At 39.0% G+C, this 23,888-nt stretch overlaps 1 protein-coding gene across 1 annotated transcript in view; it reads right to left on the bottom strand.

Moving 5' to 3' along the window:
- The window catches only part of LOC136857704 (glycine dehydrogenase (decarboxylating), mitochondrial), a 110,064-nt gene that overhangs the window by 22,420 nt on the left and 63,756 nt on the right, over positions 1 to 23,888 (bottom strand). The window contains exons 10-15 of the mRNA XM_067136568.2: positions 15,577 to 15,753; positions 12,736 to 12,920; positions 7,427 to 7,628; positions 2,407 to 2,523; positions 1,190 to 1,335; positions 833 to 980 (exon numbers count right to left, since the gene is read on the bottom strand). Coding sequence (XP_066992669.1) covers positions 833 to 980; positions 1,190 to 1,335; positions 2,407 to 2,523; positions 7,427 to 7,628; positions 12,736 to 12,920; positions 15,577 to 15,753 — 975 coding nt within the window. The remainder of the gene's footprint in view (positions 1 to 832; positions 981 to 1,189; positions 1,336 to 2,406; positions 2,524 to 7,426; positions 7,629 to 12,735; positions 12,921 to 15,576; positions 15,754 to 23,888) is intronic.

Raw genomic sequence — 23,888 nt, 5'->3', positions numbered from 1 at the left:
CCACGTTGAGTAGCTCAGACAGCAGAGTGCTTCCTTCTGACTCCAAGTTCGCAGGTTCGAACCTTACTCAATCCGATGGTATTTGAAGGTTCTGAAATATGCCAGTCTCATGTCTGCACATTTACCGGCATGTAAAAGAACTCCTGTGAGACAAAATTCCAGCACTTCAGAGTTTCCAAAGACTGTAGAGATTGATTGTGAGACGTAAAATCAATTTTTTACTATGAACCTTGCATAACCAGTGCTGCCTCGTGCACAAAGTTCATGGGTCTTCACACTTGCTGAAAACAGACAGGAAAGTAAATAATAGAGGAATAACTCCATCCTCATTTGTACAGGAAATGCATTCTCCTCTCTCAAACTTCTTGAACACCCTGAAATTGAAATCTATCATCTCCTGAATGAGACACTTTTTGATACACATGCAGCAGCAGAAATAATCAACTCTCATGCACTCCATATTTTTACCAGTACCAGAGCTCTTATTTATGAAATGGAGTTCACAAAGACACAATCCAGCTGAATCACTAAATAATTACAGTCATACACCAAATCATGACTCTCTTGCAACAAAATTAGAGTAAGAATACAATAATCCTACTATTTATATGGTTATAATGCAACTTTTGAATAAAAAATACTGTTTGGCACATGTGAACTCCAATAGTAAACACAAGTGATACTAAACAATTAAGTTTGGTGCATGTTCATGCTGTCTGTGCATACCAGCTTATGACCAATTCATTGAAAAGAATTGCTCAAATTCCGAGTAATTGGAATTGTTTATATTCATATTGTACAGACTATTTCATGAAATGAGAATAAACATTACCTTGATGTATGCCCAGGATATTGGGAGAATGGCAGAAGATCCGAATGGTGCAGCACTCACTACACCAAACGATTTGGAGTGACGGCCCATGTCAGCCATTGGGTTCACCACAGGATGTGATGGCAAGTATGGTGCCAGATGAGCTTTCCTAGTAGGAAAAGTGGACATTCACATCATTATCATACAAATAACATGACATACTTTATGCCTCAACCATTATATCACACACTCCAATTTACTCCCTCCCTGGATTCCTTTCTGTCTGATAAGTATAGAACATCTTATGAAGGTACAAGTAATATCAACCATTACTGTATGATTAATTAAACATAATCTTTAAAGCACTATACTACTCACACTCCAATTGGCCCCATTCCAGGACCACCTCCTCCATGGGGAATACAGAATGTTTTATGGAGGTTCAAGTGAGACACATCAGAGCCATAGTCTCCAGGCCTACATAGACCAACCTGTGCATTCATGTTTGCTCCATCCAGATACACCTACAATACACAAACGTAGGTTGATATTATCCCATATAAATCATAAACTTATTATAAGGTGTGCAGATTCCCGGCTCCCAACCAGGAACAAGAACTTGCAGTTAAACTCGCATCACTACAGTGATTGTTTAGTAAAATACTATTTATTGGGATGTATAAAGCCTGTTCAATTGAAACATAAGCTGCTCTCTAGAAACTTACACTATATGTATCAGACAATATACAGTAGGTGTTCAAAACAACAGTATACTGACAATAATTTGAGAAAATTTGCAGATAATCCCCCCCACCATTCAGGTAATTGTCCATATGCTGAACAAGTGTCTTTTTTTTTCTTTTTTTTCTAGTGGTAACATCACACTAACACACAATACAAGTTTCTCTATACCCTCCACAATGAAAGACACTGGTTGCTGTTTGAACTACTCTTCTATAGCATCAAGAGATGTTTGATTGGTGGCAAAACACACTTACACCTCTGGGCTTTTTCAGCATGCAAAAGATGTGACTGTTGCAATGGAGAAGATTTTGTATTCAAGGAAAGTGATCAATAAGATCCCAGCAAAGAAGTCCCAACTGTCCATTGTTGCATTAGCAGCATGTTGACGAGTGACCATGCAGCATGTGCACACTTCATGACAATTTTCCTGGCTGAAGCACCTTTTTTCACAAGAACTGAATCATACCATGCTGTATTAGTTTGGATGTAATCATTAAACACGTTACTTCAGTTATTTCCACAACTTGATAGACACGAGGCTCACACTGACCACATTCTGAGCTTATTAAGAACACCAAACTAGCAGTGCTGCCACCTTTTAACTGTACCATCAGTTATTTGCAGTGTTGCCAGCTCTATGTTTTAATTGAACAAACCTTATATATTCATGACCTGAACCATTTATTCATGAACACGTTTCACAGAAAATTCTCTTAAGTAAAATATGTGCTGGCGATTTTCTTAAATCAGAGAACTGTTAAATTATTATTGATTTGGATACAGTGATAGAATATCTAACAGAAGGTAGATGGATATCATTATATATATTCCAGAAGTTCAAAGGCACTCACCTGACCTCCATGATCATGTATCAGTTGACACACGTCAGCAATTGTCTCTTCAAAAACACCATTGGTAGATGGATATGTTATCATAAGACAGGAGAGATTATTACTATGCTGTTCAACCTACAGGTATATAAAAACAAGGATTGGAGATTATGTTTTCAGAGAAAAAATTACAAAGTGATAAATTAATTATCTTTCTACAGCTCTGGCACTACAGCCAGCACAACCGTAGAGTGCACGCTAGTTGAGCACTCTAGGTCATTCAAAATGAATATTTAGCTTTTATGATTGCAATGGACTTTCAGCTTATTAAGTCATGTCAAGTACATCCCTGCCTCCAATTGAGGCGATCATACCTCAGTTAGGAGACTGTAGGATGTGAAATCTGAAGGTTGTAGGTTCAGTTTTCATTGGTGACCAGTTGGCCATTTCTGTCCTGTACTTAACATTTCTTTCCTTTTTTACAGTTTGCTTTATATTGCACCAACACAGATAGGTCTTACTGCAACAGTGGGATAGGAAAGGCCTAGGAGTGGGAAGGAAGCGGCCGTGGCCTTAATTAAGATACAGCACCAACATTTGCCTGGTGTAAAAATGGAAAAGCACGGAAAACCATTTCCAGGGCTGCCAACAGTGAGGTTTGAACCGTTCATCTCCTGGATGCAAGCTCATATTTGTGCAACCCTAACCACACAGCCGACTCACCCGGTTAACATTTCTTTAGCATGTACTATCTCTATATATAAAATGAGAGTTTTGTCTGTAAATTGCTCAGAATTTAAAAAGAATTGTATTTCTGTATTAGTCATGTCCACAGTAAAAAGGAAATGCACTTTTTAATTTTTCATCATCTCTGCCTGCCTGTTTGTCTGTATGCGCATCTCAAGAAAATAGCTGAAGAGAATTTAAAACTGGTATGTAAAGTCGGGGAACGAGGCACTATAATCTAGGCTATAAATAATTTTATTCACACTGAGAGAAATGGAAGTTGAGGGGATGGCCTAAAATTTTATTCCCAAATATTTGTGTTATTAGTGGTCCTATTAATAAATACTACATAATTAAAGTTAATACCAATATAGTTTGCACATTATTGAACATTATAAATTCTACATCTAATTAAAGTTATATAGAATTAAATTTCCGATCATTTATATCTTATACGATTTTACTGTACTGGCTATGATAGAGATATTCATGAATTTCAAGTTTTGTTGCCAAGTCCATATCAACGCCGAACTACGAGAAAATGGGTGAATGGAATTTAATGAAAATGGGTGTGTAAAGTCAAGAAATTAGGGACTACAGTCTAGGCTATAAATAATTTTATTCACGCTAGATGAAATGATAGTTTAGAGAAAGGCGCCTAAAATTTAATTTTGAAATACCCTATGTTATTGGTCCTATCGAAAAGTACTACATAACAAAAGTTATAGAGAACACAATTTCTGATCATTTATGTCTTATACATTCTTACTATATTGGCTATGATAACAGAACTAATGAATTTAGACTTTTGTTGCTTAGTCCGTATCAACGCCGAGCATCGCTAACGTGGAAATATTATTCAATCGTGTTAACTGGCAATGGTTTTTGTCACGATTGCCTTAAGGTGTCATTGGTCCACATCGACAAGGAAAACTATGAAGATAATTATAAAAAATGATGAAAAACCATAAAGGAGCAATCGCTTGAAGAATAAAACAAGAGGGAGTCATGAAAGAAGGAAGGACTGCCTTTATATTAGATACCGTAATATCACAGAATCAGAAGAAAACTAAATGTGAAGGCCAACAATATTGAAAGCTCTTAAAATGATCAACAATAACATTACATTGACCATAGCCTGTAAGAGAAAAGTACAGTGGGGACCTTGTGTGCCTCAGGACTTCTACGGTAGCTGTGAAGGCCTTACAGGAACCCTGCAAAGTAATGGCTAACGGGGTTGTGGTAACTGAGGCGGAGAAGGCAACCCTCGCTCTTGGGGTTAAATTAAGAGGGATATCACTGTCTTGGGATGATTTATCTCTTCTGTTGCCTCTCATCTTCAGTAGCTGGGATTACTGCTGTGTCCCGAGTAAAACAGCCTGCCTGAATATTGGCAGAAGTAGCTGGGGAGTTAGATAACTTTGCACATGCTATATGATTGTCCCGTCAAGCTAGTATATATACTCAACACAAACTAATAAGCTGAAAGTCTATTTCAAACTTTTCAACAAATATACTTGAAATAGTTGAGCCCATGTAGATTCCTTTAGATTGGATGTAGTGTTAGTCGACAAAACTGCAAAATTTTTCATTTTGTTGTTATATATTTGCATTCAGACTATTGTTTCTTTCTTAGGTAAATTTTAGTGTGTCCAATAAAACTAGTTGTCTCTGAACATATATTTCAAGTTCTAGTTTTGTGTTTGTTAATTATGGTAACCCAAGGACTAAATAAGTTACTGAACATTGCTGATAGTTAACATGACAAAATGAAGTATGAATAACTCTCTATAAATAAAAAATACTGACTGCTATCTAGACTTGTTCCCCATAAGTCCAACCTCTCATCTCTGACATGGGAGCAGGCAATGATATGAAGTAAGGGATAGCCTGTAAGGGCAAAGTACAGTGGGGACCTTGCATGCCCCAGGACTGCTATGGTAGCTGTGAAGGCCTTAGAGGAACCCTGAAAAGTAATGGCTAACAAGGCTCTGGTGAAGTCCTTAAAGGTAACTGAGGCAGAGAAGGAGACCTTTGGTATGGCAAAGTTGGCAGAGAAGGCAACCCTCCCTCTTGGGGTTGAATTAAGAGGGAAACCAATGCCTTGGGGTGAAGAGGGATCTTCAAAGGCTAAGGGAAACAACCCCAACAGAAAACAGCAAGCCTGGAGGCTTCAAGTGGCAGCCCCACCACCAGGCTCGGGTGCTGTGAGCTAATAACTTGCACAACCTTAAATTAAGCCTCTACAGAAACATCAACAAAGAGAAACCAGACCGATCCAAAGACAAGACCAGATGGAGATGTTTTGTTGATGCCCTATGTTCCATGAGGAGCAACAGGAATTAAAATTAAAATTATCTTGTGAGTATACATATTTGTACATATACAGTATACTGTATAACTTATAGGCGTATTAGTCAATAATTGTAAACCTAAAATAAAATCTTATCCTGATCTGTGTATGTCAATTTCTTTAAATCTATTCTAAAAAATAACTACATAAATAAATAAATAAATGATATTACAATAATACAATTTGGAAAAATAACACAAAAATAATTTTTTTTTCCTGCTAGTTGCTTTGTTGCACCGACTCAGATAGGTCTTGTGGCAACGATGGGACAGGAAAGGCCTAGGAATCGGAAGGAAGTGGCCATGGCCTTAATTAAGATACAGCCCCAGCATTTGCCTGGTGTGAAAATACAAAAATATTTATCCCTGTAACAGAGTTGTACTCCAATGACAACAATCATTACATAGTTAATATTACAATAATACAATTTGGAAAAAATAACACAATAATAATAATAATAATAATAATGTTATTTGATTTACGTCCCACTAACTACTTTTTTACGGTTTTTGGAGATGCCGAAGTGCCGAAATTTTGTCCCGCAGGAGTATTTTATGTGGCAGTAAATTTACCGACACAAGGCTGACGTATTTGATCACCTCCAAATACCACCGGACTGAGCCAGGATCGAACCTGCCAAGTTGGGGTCAGAAGGCCAGTGCCTCAACTGTCTGAGCCACTCAGCCCAGCAACACAAAAATAAAAAATAGTTTAGATTTACAATAATTGACTAACGTGTCTATGAGTTATACAGTATATACATACAAATATGTATACTCACAAGATAATTAATTAATGCGATGAGCTCACAGTTGCAATCAACACCATTCTGTAAGATAGAATCCAGTCAGCTCCTGGACGAAACTATCTTTATACTGGACCAACTTTGCTGTATGGGAATGAAAACTGCGTAGGCTCAGGATATCTTATTCACAAGTTAGAAGTAACAGACATGAAAGTAGCGAGAAAACAGGTAGGAACAATGGCAGGAGGATATTCAGAATGAGGACCTAAAGGCTAAGTTAGCGATGAACTTTAAAAGTAATAAACTTCATTGTTAGGTTCCGTATTGAGTTGAGACTATGCTTAAAGTAAATACAAAATTTTAATATTCCACCTTCTCAATACTAAAAATCATTTGATGTTTTTAAAAAAACATTACTTTAAGCATAGCGATGAACTTGACACATAAACTGGCTTCAGTGGTGGGTTCATGCGAGACAAATGCAAGAGGATAGGTTACCTAGGAGAATAATGGACTCAATCATGGAGGGTGAGACAAATAGAGGGAGACCAACACAATGATGGCTAGACTCAGTTTCTAATTATTTAAATTTAATAGGTAAGGAACTATATGAGACCACAGAGCTAGTTACAAATAGAGGATTGTGGAGGCATTCAGTAAATTCACAGAGGCTTGCAGACTGAATGCTGACAGACAGGTGAGTCTGTGTATTAATTTTGATGATTACACTCTTAGATTAATGTGAGATAGAACTACTGTGGCTGTTATGAATCCTTTTCATGACATTTCAGTACTTTATTGACTTTTGTATCCTCATATTAACTTTAGACCTGTAATTATTTTGTTTTAAAAGGTGCCTGGAAAATGTACTTTTTTTTTCATCTGCCAATGATTCTACAGGAGGAGACTTTGGGTTCAGTCCTGAGAATGACTTCAGTTTTCACTCTTTCACTATATGCAAGCTCACCACATGGGAAACTCACTTGGTGCATTATTTCTCTAATGCATACCATCTAAAAACTTTGATAGTGAAAAATTCTGACTTGATTGTTCAAAGTGAGTTATATTTTTGAAGTCAGCATGCAAGGAACGTAAGAGATCAGTTATAAAACACTCGAGTCAGAAAACGTTCTGAACCACAGACCAGTGCAATGATTTCACAGATCTTTGCCACAGATCCGATTTTGTACAAGATTAGTTTAGAGAAAGATTTTTACCTTGGCTTTCAAGTGTGAAACATCAATGCTGCCATCACGAGATATGTTGATGGGTTCCACGTTCATACCTGCCATCTGTGCTGAAGCTGGATTAGTTCCATGTGCAGACACAGGAATGAGACATATGTTACGGTGACCTTCTCCTCGGCCTTCGTGATAACCTTTGATGGCTCGCAGTCCTGCATATTCTCCTTGCGCACCACTGTACCAAAACATATTACTTTTTCAGTTGAGACTTCAAAGGAAGTAATAACAGCATTTATTTAACTGTGACCTCAGATAGAATGGTGTGTGTGTGTGTGTGTGCACGCGTGTGTGCGTGCGTGTGTGCCGTGCATAAAACCAGTTCATGGAGACAGAATAGTTTAGTTGGTAACGTACTCTTGTTTTGGGTTCAAGGTTTGAATTCTGGTGCAGTCAGACACCATGTGTTTAAAGACCTAAAATTGTTGAATTGATCATTATCATCATCATCATCAGCAGCAACAGCAGAGTGACCAGACATCCTACATTTTCTGGGCATGTTCTACATTCAGACCCTATATCTGGAAGTCCAGAAAAAGTGTCAAAATATCCTACTTTTGAAGATTTATTGCTTCAGTGGAATTTTTTAATTTTTTTTGTACATTTGGATAAAAACATAACTGAAACTGAAAAATCAACATGTGAAGTGAATTGGGTAATTTTTTCAAATGTATGACAAATTTTGGCAGTTTTCTGAATTCCTAAAGATAGCAGAGTATTTATTTTCAGTACCAGGCTAATGAACAGAGATTACTTTCTTGAATGTCTGGCCAATGGCCTGGTACTCATAATCATTTAAACAGTGAATCAGTGAAACGTTTATTATTTCTAAAGTAGGCAATTTAAATATTTTGAAAGCACACAATTTTTTAATTATGTTTAGTACAAGAATGATTTATTGATGAAAATCACACCTGCAGACAAGTATAAATATAACTAAAATATCATATAATGGTAAGAAAACCAATTTTTTTAATAGTATGATGTATTAATTTTCAAAATCCTTCTAGAACAAAACAGCAAATCATTTAATGATCTGCAGTATGATGACAGGTAATGTTTGAGGTAAAATTTTGTTGCTGGATAAAGTGTCCTACATTTTGGTGAAATGTCCTACATTTCAGGGCTAACATGTCCTCTATTTGAGTAGTGGTCATCTGGTCACCCTAATCATAGAAGCATGAAAAATGCACAGTGCATTGATTCACAAGATGGTTGTTGTAACTATCATGATGACCAAATTTAAGTTAATTCTTCAATAAGTTTTGTCTAATAATGAAGCGAACATAGCAGCTTACTCTCTGAGATTTTACTTGATTTCCCTTGCCACTGACATCTATAGAAATTCCTGCATTACCTCTATATTCCTTATGGTCTTTGTTTGACTTCAGGAAAGTTGTTTAATTCCATAGAAACTTCAGCATTATTTTGAACTGAACAGTAGAGAACATTAAATTATAGTACCGGTATGTATATCTTAAAACTTTCAGCATCATCTAACTAAATGGATGTATAATGCTTGTAGTCCCATTTCATTAATCATACACGGGATTAGAAGTGTGAAAGTCTATTAGAACAAAATTTAAGTGGCAATTGAAATGCAAATACTATAAATAGAAAAAATACACAGGTATAGTAGAAATAATTTTTTTAAAAATTATCTGCATGCTAAGAAAATAATTTTCAAGATATATTGCTATAAGAATTTTTAAAAATATTGAGCTTCTATTATTATAAGGTGTGGATGTTCTGTTACACCTAGCCTGCTTTGCTCATGAATCAAAAATTATTTGAATAAATTTGGTAGCAGTTTTCGTGGCACTAGGGGGTCTGAATATATTTTGTTAGATGGCAGTTTTTCTTAAAATGCTATTTCCTCTTAGAAATTTGGCAACTATCATAGATTCTGGCTTTAAATTTTGCATCCCAAAATAACTTGGTAGTGGTACAGTAAAACCATCTTCTCAAATTATTTTGCCACAAAATGTGCCTTTTTCTGTGTGATCTTATCCTTATACCTTTGAGTAATTCCTACTATATCTTATGCCTTGTCAGCTTCCTGATCTTGATAGTATTTATGACTTCTTTTCTTTTCTTTTTCTTTCTCTTTCTCTTTCTCCCACCTGTCTCATCACTTAATTTACAAGATACAAATCTGATCTGTTGAAGTGGGGTTTTCATGTAGACTCGCCGTTATGTGAGTGTGGCTCTCCACAGATAGCGCCTCATCTTCTTCAATGCAAACTGTGTCCAATTTCATGTACTATGGAAGACCTCATGCAAGCAACACCAGAGTCCCTGAAAGTGGCTAACTATTGGTCAGCAACCATATAAGTTTGTTCTTCTGCCAACGCACCATCTATCATATTGGGACCTCTTTTTTGTTTGTTTTGTTATATATTTGTCTTTAGGTTATACAGTTTGTATATATATATATATGTGTGTGTGTGTGTATTTATATATATGATAAATAAATAAATTTACGACCTGAGCTGTTCAGCTCAAGTGCAATATTCTTCTATAAGTCCACAGCCCAAAAGTGTCTAACCTTTTCATTTCGGAGTTGAGGTTTCCACTCTATAGAATAAGACAAAGTAGAATTAACATTTCAGAAGTCTGGATTTTAGGTGTAGAGTTCGGTCCCTGCTGCAGAACTCTTTCTTAATTTTATTTAACACATTTCTTGCTTGGCCTATTCTGGACTTTATTTCATCAGTACAGTCATTGTGCGTGCCAATTGACATCAAAAATGTGTATTGTCATGAGTTCTAAAAATAAACAAAGTTGTTCATTCATTTGCTAACCTAATTCTCGATAAATAGGTGGTTAATATAACATGTCACAACTTAGCTGTACAAACAAACAATTCTAAAAAGAAGCATAACAGCGCAGGAAGACAAGGAGATTCATAGCACTTTAATTGTTTGTAAGTTGGATTAATTCATGGACTGCAAATGGTCATAAAAATCATGTTAAAACATCATGTCCAAGACACAAGATCCCTGAACCTGATGCAATTTATAAAAGATTAAGAGCTGTTAAGTATGTTCTACCAGCCTAAGTTGCTGTTTATTTAGAAAGATGAGTAAGTAATAACAATATTATGCATATATTAGTAGAATTTCATGTGGCAGTTGTGTTTTACTGATATAATTTCATTACTTGAATGTACAATTAAATGACTCTACTACATATATGGCTGACAGACAGTTGAGTGTCATCACACATATTTTATCAAACACTGTATTTCTGCTTCTCAAAATCACAGTGTATTCAGATAAAAACCATCATTCTTGTAATTTTTCTTCCACGAAATAAGGCAATCACCCTGACAAGTGATTTTAGACTGGACTGCTCCTTTATGTTTTTAGGGGATACTTTCTTAAGCTTCATTTTTGTCACTGCCTTGATGGAAGTTCTAAAGTGTTTACTGATTAGGAGAAAATCACTTTGGTTTTGAAGTGCTTTCCAGGTGTACAGTCTTCTCTCTGGCAATTTATAAAAAATGTTGCCAACTATTAGCTCATTTTCTTGACATGACTGCACCAGGATTTATCCTTTTCATCCCATATTTCAGTTGCCTTTCATGTTGCCTTCACATCCTTCACCAACTTTGCTTGAAATCACCCATGTTCATTGTGATATGCCTGGATATCATAATATGCAGTGCTTGTTCAATTTCATTATAAAACTGTTGCAGTTCTTCTGCACTTGTAGGGGCATGGACTCACTTATGTTAACTTTTACTCTTGATGTTTCCAGTTGAAAAACAATAACCCTATCTGAAACTGGCATGAAACTTATCACAGCTGCCTTGTGGATTTGTCCACAATTATTGCAATTCCATTCTAGTGATAGTTATCATTGTTACAAGAGTAATATACTTTCATTTGATTGATGAAGAGTTCATCTGAGTTAGGCCATCTAGTTTCCCTCAATCCCAGCACGTTTATCTTGAGTCATCATATTTCTTGGATCAAATTATACACTTTTCCTACATCTCACATTCCATGTACCTATATTCATTGCTGTATTTCTCATAGCCTCCTGGAGATGTGAATGACAGAATTGAAACTGCATAACATTTCATATTGAATCCAGCCATGATGATTTTTCCTGGGGATATTCTAAAGGAACATTAATGCAGTGGTTTCCTGTTTTCCTATGCTGTTCATTAACAAGCAATTCATTCATCTTCTGGAATGACTTTTCACCTCAAGGGCAAGAGGGTGACCTGTACACCTCTCTGCTCATCCGTCCTGCAAAGAGGCCATTGGTAGTTGGTAGAGGGGTACTTATTATCCTGGGAATCACTTGGTCAAACAATGTGTGGTTAGCAGTGGCCAATAACGATCAACTTACAGTTACGTTCTGCTAATGAACAATGACCTACTAGTACATCTACACCGAGTGAGAGGCTGCACGGTTTGGGTCACATGGCAGTCAACTTGCATTAGGGAGATAGTGGGTTCGAACACCACAGTTGGCAGCCCTGAATATGGCTTTCCATAATTTCTCATGCTCATACCAGGTAACTTAATTAAGGCCATGGTCAATTCCTTCCCATCCTAGCCCTCTCCTGCCTATCTGTGTCGGTGCTACGTAAAGCAAATTGTAAAAAAAAAAAAAAAAAAAAAAAAGTATGGTACACCTACAGCCCCTAAGTGTCCGACTCGTTGGCTGAATGGTCAGCGTACTGACTTTCGGTTCAGAGGGTCCCGGGTTCGATTCCCGGCCGAGTCGGGGAATTTAACCTTCGTTGGTTAATTCCAGTGGCTCGGGGGCTGGGTGTTTGTGGTGTCCCCAATATCCCTGCAACTCACACACCACACATAACACAATCCTCCACCATTATAACACACAGTTACCTGTACATGGCAGATGCCGCCCACCCTCATCGGAGGGTCTGCCTTACAAGGGCTGCACTCGGCTAGAAATAGCCACATGAAATTATTATATAGCCCCTAAGTTACATCACACGTCCAAATACCATAATAATAAAATCCTACCCAGCATATAATAGAACATGAACAGTTTGTCAGTTACACTCCACTTCTAAATAGTAGCCCAATGAGCAATGACCTACTAGCAGATCTGTAGTCCTCCTGTCATACAACAATTTTCAGATGACATTATATTCCTTGTAATGAGATCATTCACAGTTTTGTTTTGAATGCATAAATGTGTGATTAAATATATTAGTCTATTTTTGTGTGGCTAGCAATGGGGATTATGCATTATGCGTTAATGTGGAGAGAATTTGTTTGCTTAATCAAGTCCATTACCTGTTGGGCTGGAAGGAAATGCGGTCATATCCTGTGATAGCACACAAGTCATTCTGAAGTTCCTCAAACAGTTGTTGGTAACCCAGTGATTGGTCCAGTGGAGCAAATGGATGAATATCAGTAAAGTGACGGAAACTGCATGGCATCATCTCAGTGGTACTGTTCAGCTTCATGGTACATGAACCCTAAGGAAGAAATGAACTTGTTAAGGTAAGTTTAACCTGAGAAACTGATGGCTGCATGTGTTAAAAAAAAAAATTAAGCTAAGAATATTTTCATTTTTCTGAAGGCCAATGATATTTAATTCATTTTTGTGTTTTTCACACGAAGGGTATTCAGTTACCTTTCTCATCATCTTTACAAGAGTGTTAATTTACGCTCTATAATAACTCATTGTCTGTTGATGGCATACCTGTGTTCAACTCTCCCAGAATAGCACTATTATTAGAATTGTTTTTAAATCTGGCATTGAAATTTAGCTTTTTTGTTTTGGACTATATATGTGGCGTTGCAGTTTGTTACTTGAAAGAAAAGAGGACTTTATTAAGTTAAGTTCCACATTTCAAGTTCCCTAGTATTTAAACAGAAATAAACATTGATGTTTATACATTTCTAAATATTTGAGTGTGATTTGATAGAATCTGATGATGTTCTTCCAAGAACAGAACATATCATTCTATTTTAATTAAGTTGTTTCTTTTTCAAGTATAATGCTGTTATGAAGGTCGATCAAATATAAACAGAATTTTTGTTCCTGAACATCAACAGTTGGTAGGACTGGCCCTGCTCTTCTGCTATGCTTAGGCAGGACTGTTAGGTGCACCCCTCCACTGCGCAACACATAATTATAGAATTTCTTCCTCGTGAAGGAGTTACAGTGGCGGAAATTTGCCAGATATTGACTGATCAGTTCGGTGATCAAACTTTGTCAAGGACGTGTGTGTTTGCCTGGCATAAAAAGTTCAAGGAAGGACAAGAACGAGTGGAAAATCAGCAACACGATCACCCTCCTTGGACCAGCATTACAGATGAAAACATTTGTGCAGTTAAAGACATTATTGACGACAACTGACGGACGGCAGTATCAGAAATTGCAGAACAAGTCAGAATCAGTTATGGGAGCTCTCAAGCAACCATCACAAACGACTACATTTCTGTAAAGTGTGTTCAAATGGGTCCATCGTCTTTTGACCGAAAATCTGAAGTTGAGACGTTTGGAAGTCTGTTAGAGGCTTACAGAAAGGTTTGTGGAAGAAGGTGATGCATTTTTGAGTCGGATCGTCACCTGCGACAAAACATGGGTCCACCACTACACTTCCGAATCCAAACAAGCCAGTAAGGAGTGGCGGAGGAAAGGGGAGACAGCACCAGTGAAAGCCAAGACTCGACTGTCAGCTGGCAAGGTTCTTGCAACTGTTTTTTCGAACAGCGAGGCATTTTGCTGATTGATTTTTTGCATGAGCGACACACAATCAATGCTACTTACTACTGCGAGCTGTTTAACAAGGCAAGGGTTGCATATTGCCGCAAAAGACGAGACCAACCGATTCGACAAGTCATCCTCCTCCACGATAATGCGTGGCCCCATACTGCAGCTCTGTCTCCAAGCTACAGGAAATGCACTGGACTACACTTGATCATCCTCCTTACAGCCCGGACTTATCGCCCTGTGATTTCCATTTGTTCAGACTGCTTAAAGGAGCTCTAGGAGAGCAACAATTTGAAGATGACGAGAGTGTGGAAGACTTTGTGCGCAACATGCTGGTGACATGACCCTGTTCCTTTTACAATGAGGGCATTAAAGAGCTGCCCATATACTGGGACAAATGCATTTCCAAAGCAGGAAACTATGTGGAGAAATAAAATTGTAATTACCTTGTGTTTTTCAATAAATGAATTTAAATTTAAAAAAAAAAATCCTGTTTATATTTTGATTCCCCCTTGTACTTTATGTTTTCTTTTTTAAGGCAGTCATAAATGTATTACTCAAAATTACTTTTGGAGACTGAAGGGCCTAACAGTTATAAATTAATTGAGCAAAACTGAAGAGAGATGGCTTTAGATATTACAAAAAAAAGAAAAGTGCTTACACAAAAAGTTACAATGAAGATGTTTTCTGTTATGATAATAATGTTACTGCCTTTACGTCCCACTAACTACTTTTACGGTTTTCAGAGACACCAAGGTGCCAGAATTGAGTCCCATGGGAGTTCTTTTATGTGCTGGTAAGTCTACCAACTTGGGGTTGAGCCCCTTCAAATACCACCAAACTGAGTCAGGATTGAACTTCCTGTTTTGAACATTTGATTGTCATAGGATTAGATTTTGTGGGGAAAAAAATCTTTTTATGTTCATTTCAGAGTAAATAATTACCAAACCAAACCCCATGGCGCAACAGCCCCGAAGGGCCATGGCCTACCAAGCGACCGCCGCTCAGGCCGAAGGCCTGCAGATTACGAGATGTTGTGAGGTTAGTACAACGGATCCTCTTGGCCGTTATTCTTGGCTTTCTAGACTGGGGCCGCCATCTCACCGTCAGATAGCTCCTCATTGTAATCATGTAGGCTGAGTGGACCTCGAACCAGCCCTCAGTAACAGTTGTAGGTAAAAATCCCTGACCTGGCCAGGAATTGAACCCGGGCGTCTGGGTAAGAGGCAGGCATGCTACCCCTACACCATGGGGCCAGCAAGTAAATAATTAATTAGGTTAATAAAATAACTGAGTATTCTTATTACTGGCATTCAGTTACTAAATAAATTTTATAAAATGTATATTTTTTTTACCCTACCGTACTAATTACGTAACTCAAGTCCACAATATCATACAAGGGTTTAACTTACCAGTGGTATCATAGAATGCACTAGAGAGATGTCTTTGTTCTCCAGTGTCTTCATGTAACGCACTATGCGGGTCTCAGAGTGATAAGAGTTGAACACAGGATGAGTTAAATATGGTGAGGTACGACGAAAATCTGAGGAAGCAATAGCACCTTCTTGTAGATTATAGCTCTGCAAGACCTACAACCAAAACAAATGTTATCAATTATTCAGCGAACAACTTGCATACATGCATTCAGCTAACAAAATATGTTCTACCTAGCTTGTGGTTAGTTCAGTAGAAAGAGCATGGGTTAGATTCCTCATAAGCTGTTGAGGTGTGTATATTTCACACTGAAATCTTCATTTTTCAACCACTTAGTAGACACAATAGAAAAATATGCAGACATTAAGAAAAGGGCGACAATTCTTTTCATCAATCCTAATACTCTATAACAATATGAAATTCTCTCACAAAATTAATTTTAACAAAAGCAGATTTCCAGATCATAAGTTAATAATAATAATGTTATTTGCTTAACGTCTCACTAACTACTCTTTTACAGTTTTCGGGGACGCTGTGGTGCCAGAATTTTGTCCTCTAGGAGTTCTTTTATTTGTCAGTAAATCTACCGACACGAGGCTGACGTATTTGAGCACCTTCAAATACTGCCGAACCTGCCATGTTGGAGTCAGAAAGCCAGTGCCTCAACCGTCTGAGCCACTCAGCCCAGCATATCATAAATTAACTTAATATCGAGTACCTTCAGAGAACTACTCTTGCCATTAATGACTGGACACCTTCTTAAAGGAAAGTAGACTGATTCCAAACACCACTCGAGCATGCCATGAGCCTTTACAAGGACAAGAGCACTTGGTAGAAATGTTTACTAGCAGTCAAAATGAAAGTATAAAGAGAACTCTGAGGCTGAAAGGGGCATGATTATCAATTTGGTTATTCCATCCATGAAATTTCTGGCAAGTTTCAGATACCATATTCAACAGTGAGCGATATAGTGGTGAAATGGACTTGCCACTACCTCAACCAGGGAAGCCAAAATTATATTGGTATTATAAATTTACTCATTCGGGACAAATATTTTAGGTTCCCTATGGGAATCAACATCTACATTATTTGATGGCCAGGCAGGCATCTATTTTTGGAAATGAGACATAGCTCTCATAGTGCATTGGCACTGCTGGTGGCTTCAAATAGCCTATGCAGTGGCCTCCACGGGGCACGTCACATCCCTTCTCGGGGGAAGCTCCTTAAGCTTTTAACATTCAAGAGCTCTGGTTGGGACACGACGGCTGCTCTCCTCTGCTGCAACGCAATGCATATTTTTTCTTCGGCCGGGTGACTGCTCAACTTTACTTATCACCCCGCCGAGACAACAAAGCATATAGGCTGGCACCACGTAGGAGGTCGGCCTTCCCACAATGCTCTACACCTGCCTTGCCCGCAACGTTCCTCTCGTCTTCTCAGACCAAGATGTCCTCGCTGCTCTTCGTCCGGCGGGTGCCTATGGTGCCTGCCGGCTAGTCGACGACGAAGCTCAACCACTATCCGATGTACTTCTCTATTTATCCACTCCAGCCGACGTCTCTACCATCATCAAGAATGGCGCACGCATCCACAACCATCTCTATGCAGTTGAACCTACTCCAGAGGATCTTTTGGCTGAGCTACCGGACACCGACGACCCTCCGCCTGGAACCATCGATCCGCCCGCTACGACCACACCACCTCCCTACTGCTCACCCCCGCCCCCTTTGTCCTTCACTCCTGTTACCTCTGTCACTACTCTAACCACTGCTACCTCCACCATTACCACCTCAGTTCACACCTCCTCTTCCCTTCCTATCACTACTACTGTTACCACTCATCCTTCCCCTCTCATGACATTTCCTTTCCCCTTGCCTCCCTCCACTGACCCCACACACCCCCAGCGCTCATCACTTCCGTCATCTGAAGAGGGATATTCCCATCAAGATACTCCTGGCAACTTGGCACAGCCACCATTGGTCCCACCGCCTTCCACCGGCACTACCACCTTTAGCTGTGTCGCCTGCGGTGTGGAGCCCAGCCTTCCATCAGCATGTATCATCCAAACACTCCGCCAGACAGGGATACCAGTGCGCCGAGCCTTTCGGATCTATAACTCCGCTGGACCCACCTATCTCGTCCGACTTCATCTCCCGACTGCTGAAGATGTTGAACGCCTCATCGCCACCGGGATCCACCTCAACGGCCGTCATCATCGCATAGAACCATCTCGCTCACCTCCACAACCTTCATCTCATCCCTCCACACTTCGAAGTAGTCCCCGACCGGCCCCACCTCCCCAACCACCTCCTCCATCATTTCATCCTTATCTCTTCCCGCCCCCACCTCCTTACTTTCCCCCACCTCCCTCTTTTGATATCCTTCGCCTTCTTCTAACTTCGCTTGTTAGCTTCTCCTCCTTTTATAACACCCTTGCCCTTCATTTATTTTCCTCGCACCTTGTATAACCCCTCTCCTCTTTGTTCACAGCTCATTTTGACATAATCACAACTGTATTCTCACTTCAATAAAGAATAAATACTTAGGAATAGACACAGTTCCCCTCCCATCTCCTACCTCTTCAAGTCCTTATCCACCTCCTTCTTCCCTCACATCTCCCCAACCTGCCCGCATCTCTCGGCCAGAGAGAGGGCGACACCCTCTAGGTGGCCCGCCCCACCCCTTCAGGGTGGGGAATGAAAGCATTTAAGCAGCAAGCAGCAGCCTCCACGGTATGCACTAGCCTTGCGTCTTGGGTGGTGTGCTAAGTCCCAACTGACGAGCCTAACTTAGCACACGAGGGCGAAACGCAGGCAACCAGGAGTGAGTTAGCTGGAAAATTTATAATGTCCAATAATGGACCATTATATTCAAGGGTTTGACAGCGGCATAGGTCCTACCCTTCCGAGGGCTCGGCTCAGACTGAATACTTTCGCCTTCCACTCTTGTGAGCGCGCTGTTGTACATCACGTCACTCACCCATAGCCCACGTGACGAATACGGCAGCTCCTATTGGTAGAAACATCTTCCGATTGCTATTGGTCGATTTGAGTTTGACACCTTGGACCACGTGGGACGACCACGTTTTTGACGTTTGTGACATTTTGCTTCACTTTGCTTTGGATGCGTATATCTGTTATCTTCAATTGCGTGTTTGAAGAAAAAGTACAAGATATTTGAGGTAAGCATCCTTAAGTAAGTTAATAAGTTGATGATTGATAGTTGCTTCTGTTCTCATAATGAAATTTACTATAATGCCTGTCATACCTGAGCTTGCCTTACCTGTAAGTTGAAATGTGTACATTTCTTTGAGGCAGAGTGTAGCTGAAATACCTAACATTTATTATTAACAAAATAGTGCACACATGTGCAAATGTTATTCCTTGTTATAATCCATCAATGGCTTTACGTTGCCTGTATTATTTTTGACTGTCACCTTTTTATTACCTTTTTTGCATGGTGGTTGATATGATAGTTACATAAGCCTACTTGAAACAGACACCTTAAAATTCAGTTGATGTAATGTTATATTATGTCTGATAAACCACTATCGTTTTGATAGTATTGATATTAGCAGTAAAAATATAAGCTGATTACAGTGTCCTTAATTATTTTCTTCTATTTCTTTTCATGTCTCAGACCATGCACAAAAAGTGTCAGATCTGTGGAATGTACACAGATAGCGAAGAAGGCCAGCAACAGGGAATCTTATTTCATCATTTCCCTGTTGCTAGACCTAACATTTGCAGAGAGTGGTTGGACGTTGTGGGGGTCGAACGGTTGCAGCAGCTTCCCCCGAAGCAGCTGAGGAACCGCACTGTGTGTTCGAGGCACTTTGGTCACTCCAGCTATCCAGGACCCCTATCAAAGATGCTGTCCCGGAAAGAAGTAAGTAGTTGTTATTATTGTTGTTCACAGTACCGGTACTGTGACCTATCACATTTTCCTGTGATTCATTTCAATTGCTCTCCAGAGGTAATGATCATAAATTCATCAGTGTCAGATGAGGGGGAACCTCGCTTCTCATAATGAAATTTACTATAATGCCTGTCATACCTGAGCTTGCCTTACCTGTAAGTTGAAATGTGTACATTTCTTTGAGGCAGAGTGTAGCCGAAATACCTAACATTTATTATTAACAAAATAGTGCACACATGTGCAAATGTTATTCCTTGTTATAATCCATCAATGGCTTTACGTTGCCTGTATTGTGAAGGCGAGGTATTTAAATGAGCTCACTATCCTAACTGCCTCTTTATCTGAAAACCATTTGTACCGTTTTGTCCAGGTTAATTTTAAGTTTGTTGTCTTCAGAATATTTTTCAAGGCTGACCATAGTTGCTTGAAGATAATCTTTGTTGTTAGAACCTATATCTAGGTCATCAGCGTATAAGTACAATTTGGTTGCGTTATGAATTATTTCTGTAACGTCTGCTTTGGCGATATTGAATAGAAGCGGACTGATAGATCACCCTGTAATACTCCACCCCACTGTTTAATAGTATCTGAAGTTGTTTTGCCATCATGAATTCCTACTTTATTTTGTGACAAGACATTGTTTAGTATTTACCTGCTTGTTACCATCATGTTTCCCGGATCTGTGTACATAATCTGTTGCACTAGAATTCATACAATGGTGCCTTTCACAAAAACTAAGTCAGTGGTACTGTACTGTTTAGGGTTATATATATCTTTTCCATTGAGTTGTTGATTACTTTGTATCCTTCATCATTTATTAATTATAGTATAATCATTGTCTTTTGATATGGTGTATTAACTCTACAACTTAGGTCACCTCCCAGAACTACAGGCTCTTTATTTTTCACTATTTTTATGGCTTTCATTATGTGCCAGTGTCCACTCTTCATTTAGAGGATGGTTTGAGGTCAGGAGTTCTGGTCAGTGATCTACGTTGACTTGGTGTCTGCACAGGTGACCCTGGGGGTGCTTGGAGTGACCGGGTTGGCTAAGCAGAGGTGAACCAGGCCCATGGGGGGAGGGGATGGGGAATTTCTAACATTTGAATGTACCATTTTGAATTTATTTCCAACATCCTCTCAGCATGTAGGGGATCTTTTCTGGACAGTGAATATAAAATGTGCAAGTACAATTAGGTTTTCTTCCTTAAGTTCAACTGAACATGAATGGAGCAAAAACAGTTGTATGACATCTCTCAATACAGTTACTGTTAATGTATTCAAGTGCTTAATATTTAGGTGGACAATATCATATGCTCAATGTAATTTTATTGCTGTTTTGCCTACTGTAAGAACCATAGAGGGACCATAAGAACCATAATATATGTTTATGAATGAATGACATTATGAGATTTGAAAATCAATACCCTGCATTCACTGTAGTAGAGGAGGAAAAAATGGTACCATTCTTATTGTTTTTTCTTGTGCATGTAGGTGTGCCTGAACATGAGTCTGGTCCTCGGCCAAGGCCTTCAGCTGCTATGACTGCTGCTCCCACCACCTGCACTCCTACTGCCTCTGCTACTGCTACTACTACTACTACTACCACCGGTGCTGTTGCTGCCACCACCATCTCCACGCCTGCTGCTACTACGAATAAACTTTTAATGAGTCATCGCTCGTCTGTGCTGACAGTGATATATAACCCTTAGAAAGAAATCTTACCTTCCTGAGTGGATGTCGTTCATTGTAAAGAGTTGTTATTATGAAGAACTATTGAGGTAATTTCTTATTCTCTTCAGCCTGTGGACTGTAATTGTTGTTTCACTAATTGATATTTATGTGCTCAGTGTTCTCCCTAGGACCTTTCTAATGGGTGCACCACCCTGCCGGTTTTAGAGACCGCTTGACTAAACCTAGATATATGCTAATTACATAATATTATTAATAGGTACACATTTGAGTCATTGGGTGCTCCAAATTCACCTATAAATACTGTAAATCTGCCAATTTAAATGATAAACCATTACCATAATTGCATCAGTTACATCGGAGATCAAATGTTTAGCTTGACCACTATGTAGTCGCGAGCAGGGGTCTGGATTAGCGTGGAATCGCATGCGAGCCCTATATTCCGTATGACATCACAAACCTGTATGGCAGTCCACATGTCCACAGCAACCGAGTGGGAGGCCTAAGTCCAGTGTTACATGATTTGGAAGGAGCAATAGAACACTAGACGTTCAACGTACTCTGTTATAACTTGTTCATGATAATAACATTCAAATAGTTCAATTGTGCAGTTAATATTTACCTGTCTGATATTATTGTTAACGCCCTGAGGGGAACGAATTGAAATTTATATTCATATTGAAGTTTTACGTAGTATTCCCCGCCCGGCTACTCATTCTTGCCACCCGCCTGGCAAACATTTCTGGGGAGAACACTGGTGCTAATGTTATTATTGTTAATTTTACATTCAAATTAAGCAATTTCAGTTTATGAATGCTAATGACTGTTTAGCAATATATTTAATTTTGTATTACAAAACACCCAACAAGTAGGCTGTGCAGTGTGGTCATGTATCTATGAAATTGCGCTTGGGCAGTGGTGGGTTCGAACCCCACTGTCAGCTATCTTGAAGATGGTTTCCCTTCTTTGCAATAGGCAGGCAGATACTAAGGCCATACCGTAATTAAGGCCACAGTTGCATCCTTCTGAGGCCCATTCCATCGTTGCCATGAATCGGTGTATGAGCCTCATAGGCAAAGAAATGAGATCATTATGAAGCCCAGAACATCATTATAATTGTTCATAAAGGTGGAAAAATGTTAAGTTCATGTTCAGTGCTGTAATTCAAAATATGCCATACATCTGCATGTTTCAGACCCCCATTTGTCTTAATTGCATTCATAATGACTTTTATAAATTCCTGCCCTACAGTTGTTATATAATCAAACACTTTATTTAAACTTCATGGGACATGTATTATTATCATTAATATTAGTATTACTAGTAATATTATTATAGGGAGATTAAGTACAGCATGAAACATATCTGCTAAATGGGAAGTGAAAAACTGTAATGTGGAGTTATTTTCAAGAGCAATAAACCTTTCAAACATGTGGTTTACTGAACTCATAGTCTGTTCCTTTATATGAGATCATCATTTGTATGATAATATTCAAATACTGAAGTGGAAGTGTCGTGTGATATTGTGTGAATGATTTGTGTAAAGAAGTCATAGTTTTGGTTAAGCATCCATTTCTACCAAAGGAGGTTTCACTGAAAATCTTGTATTTTGGAGAACATTTCTCATCAGAACACAGGAAATATATTATGCTCTCTCCTCTCTTATTTGCAGTTTGTATGCACATCCTCCTATACAAAAGTATGTACTGGTATGTATGCAATGTCCAAGTAACTAAATTAATATTTGTGAATTTTGTGATGTTGGTAACCCATTCACTTGATGTGATGGTAACAGTTCTACAAACTTTCCTTATCATAGTACTGGGCAAGTTGGCCGTGCGGTTAGGAGCGCACAGCTGTGAGCTCGCATCCAGGAGATAGTGGGTTCGAACCCCACTGTTGGCAGCCCTGAAAATGGTTTTCTGTGGTTTCCAATTTTCACACCAGGCAAATGCTGGGGCTGTACCTTAATTAAGGCCACACCTGCTTCCTTCCCATTCCTAGGCCTTTCCTGTCCCATCATCGCCATAAGACCTATCTGTGTCAGTGCAACGTAAAGAAACTAGCCTTATCATAATTGTCCCCCTGTGGGTAGGGGGTGGGCAACCACGCAGCCCTTAATTGAATTTTGGCATTGTTTCCGCTTACTTGTGCCAGGCTCCCCACTCGGTTGGCCGGGTGGAGTGCATGCTGTCAGACCACAGATCAGCCTACTCTGCAACCACCAACATAGATTTCCGCCTTCGATATACAGTAGGTACAAATGGCACTGTCTGAAGTGAGTTTCCACTGTCTTCAACAGGCATTTCGTCTAGATCACAGCAAAGGCCCTTGCACACCATAATGTTGTGGAAGTAGCAGCATATTGTTCATAATACTTCACTAAATTAGCATACAATTCCTTGGACATAGCTCTTAATAGGCGGAGCTATGTTGTGCCTTGGCATGGTAATGTTTTGTGCTGGATCAGCTGCCATATTATTGTACGTAGATCCTGATGCTACATATTTCTGTCCATTTATTGGAACTCCTCTCCTGCGGATGGACTGAAAGGAAGCATTATTTGTACCTCCTGCATGTTGTAAGAGGGAACAATCACAGAATCTGTAAGCGCTCTTTTAAACCCACAAACATATTCATGATTCCATCTTTTTCCATGTAGCAGAAAAATTTAGATATAT

This window comes from Anabrus simplex, chromosome 1 (genome assembly GCF_040414725.1).
Source record: "Anabrus simplex isolate iqAnaSimp1 chromosome 1, ASM4041472v1, whole genome shotgun sequence".
Lineage (NCBI taxonomy): Eukaryota > Metazoa > Arthropoda > Insecta > Orthoptera > Tettigoniidae > Anabrus > Anabrus simplex.
Note: the sequence above shows the minus strand (reverse complement) of the source record. Positions and strands in the feature narration are given on the sequence as shown.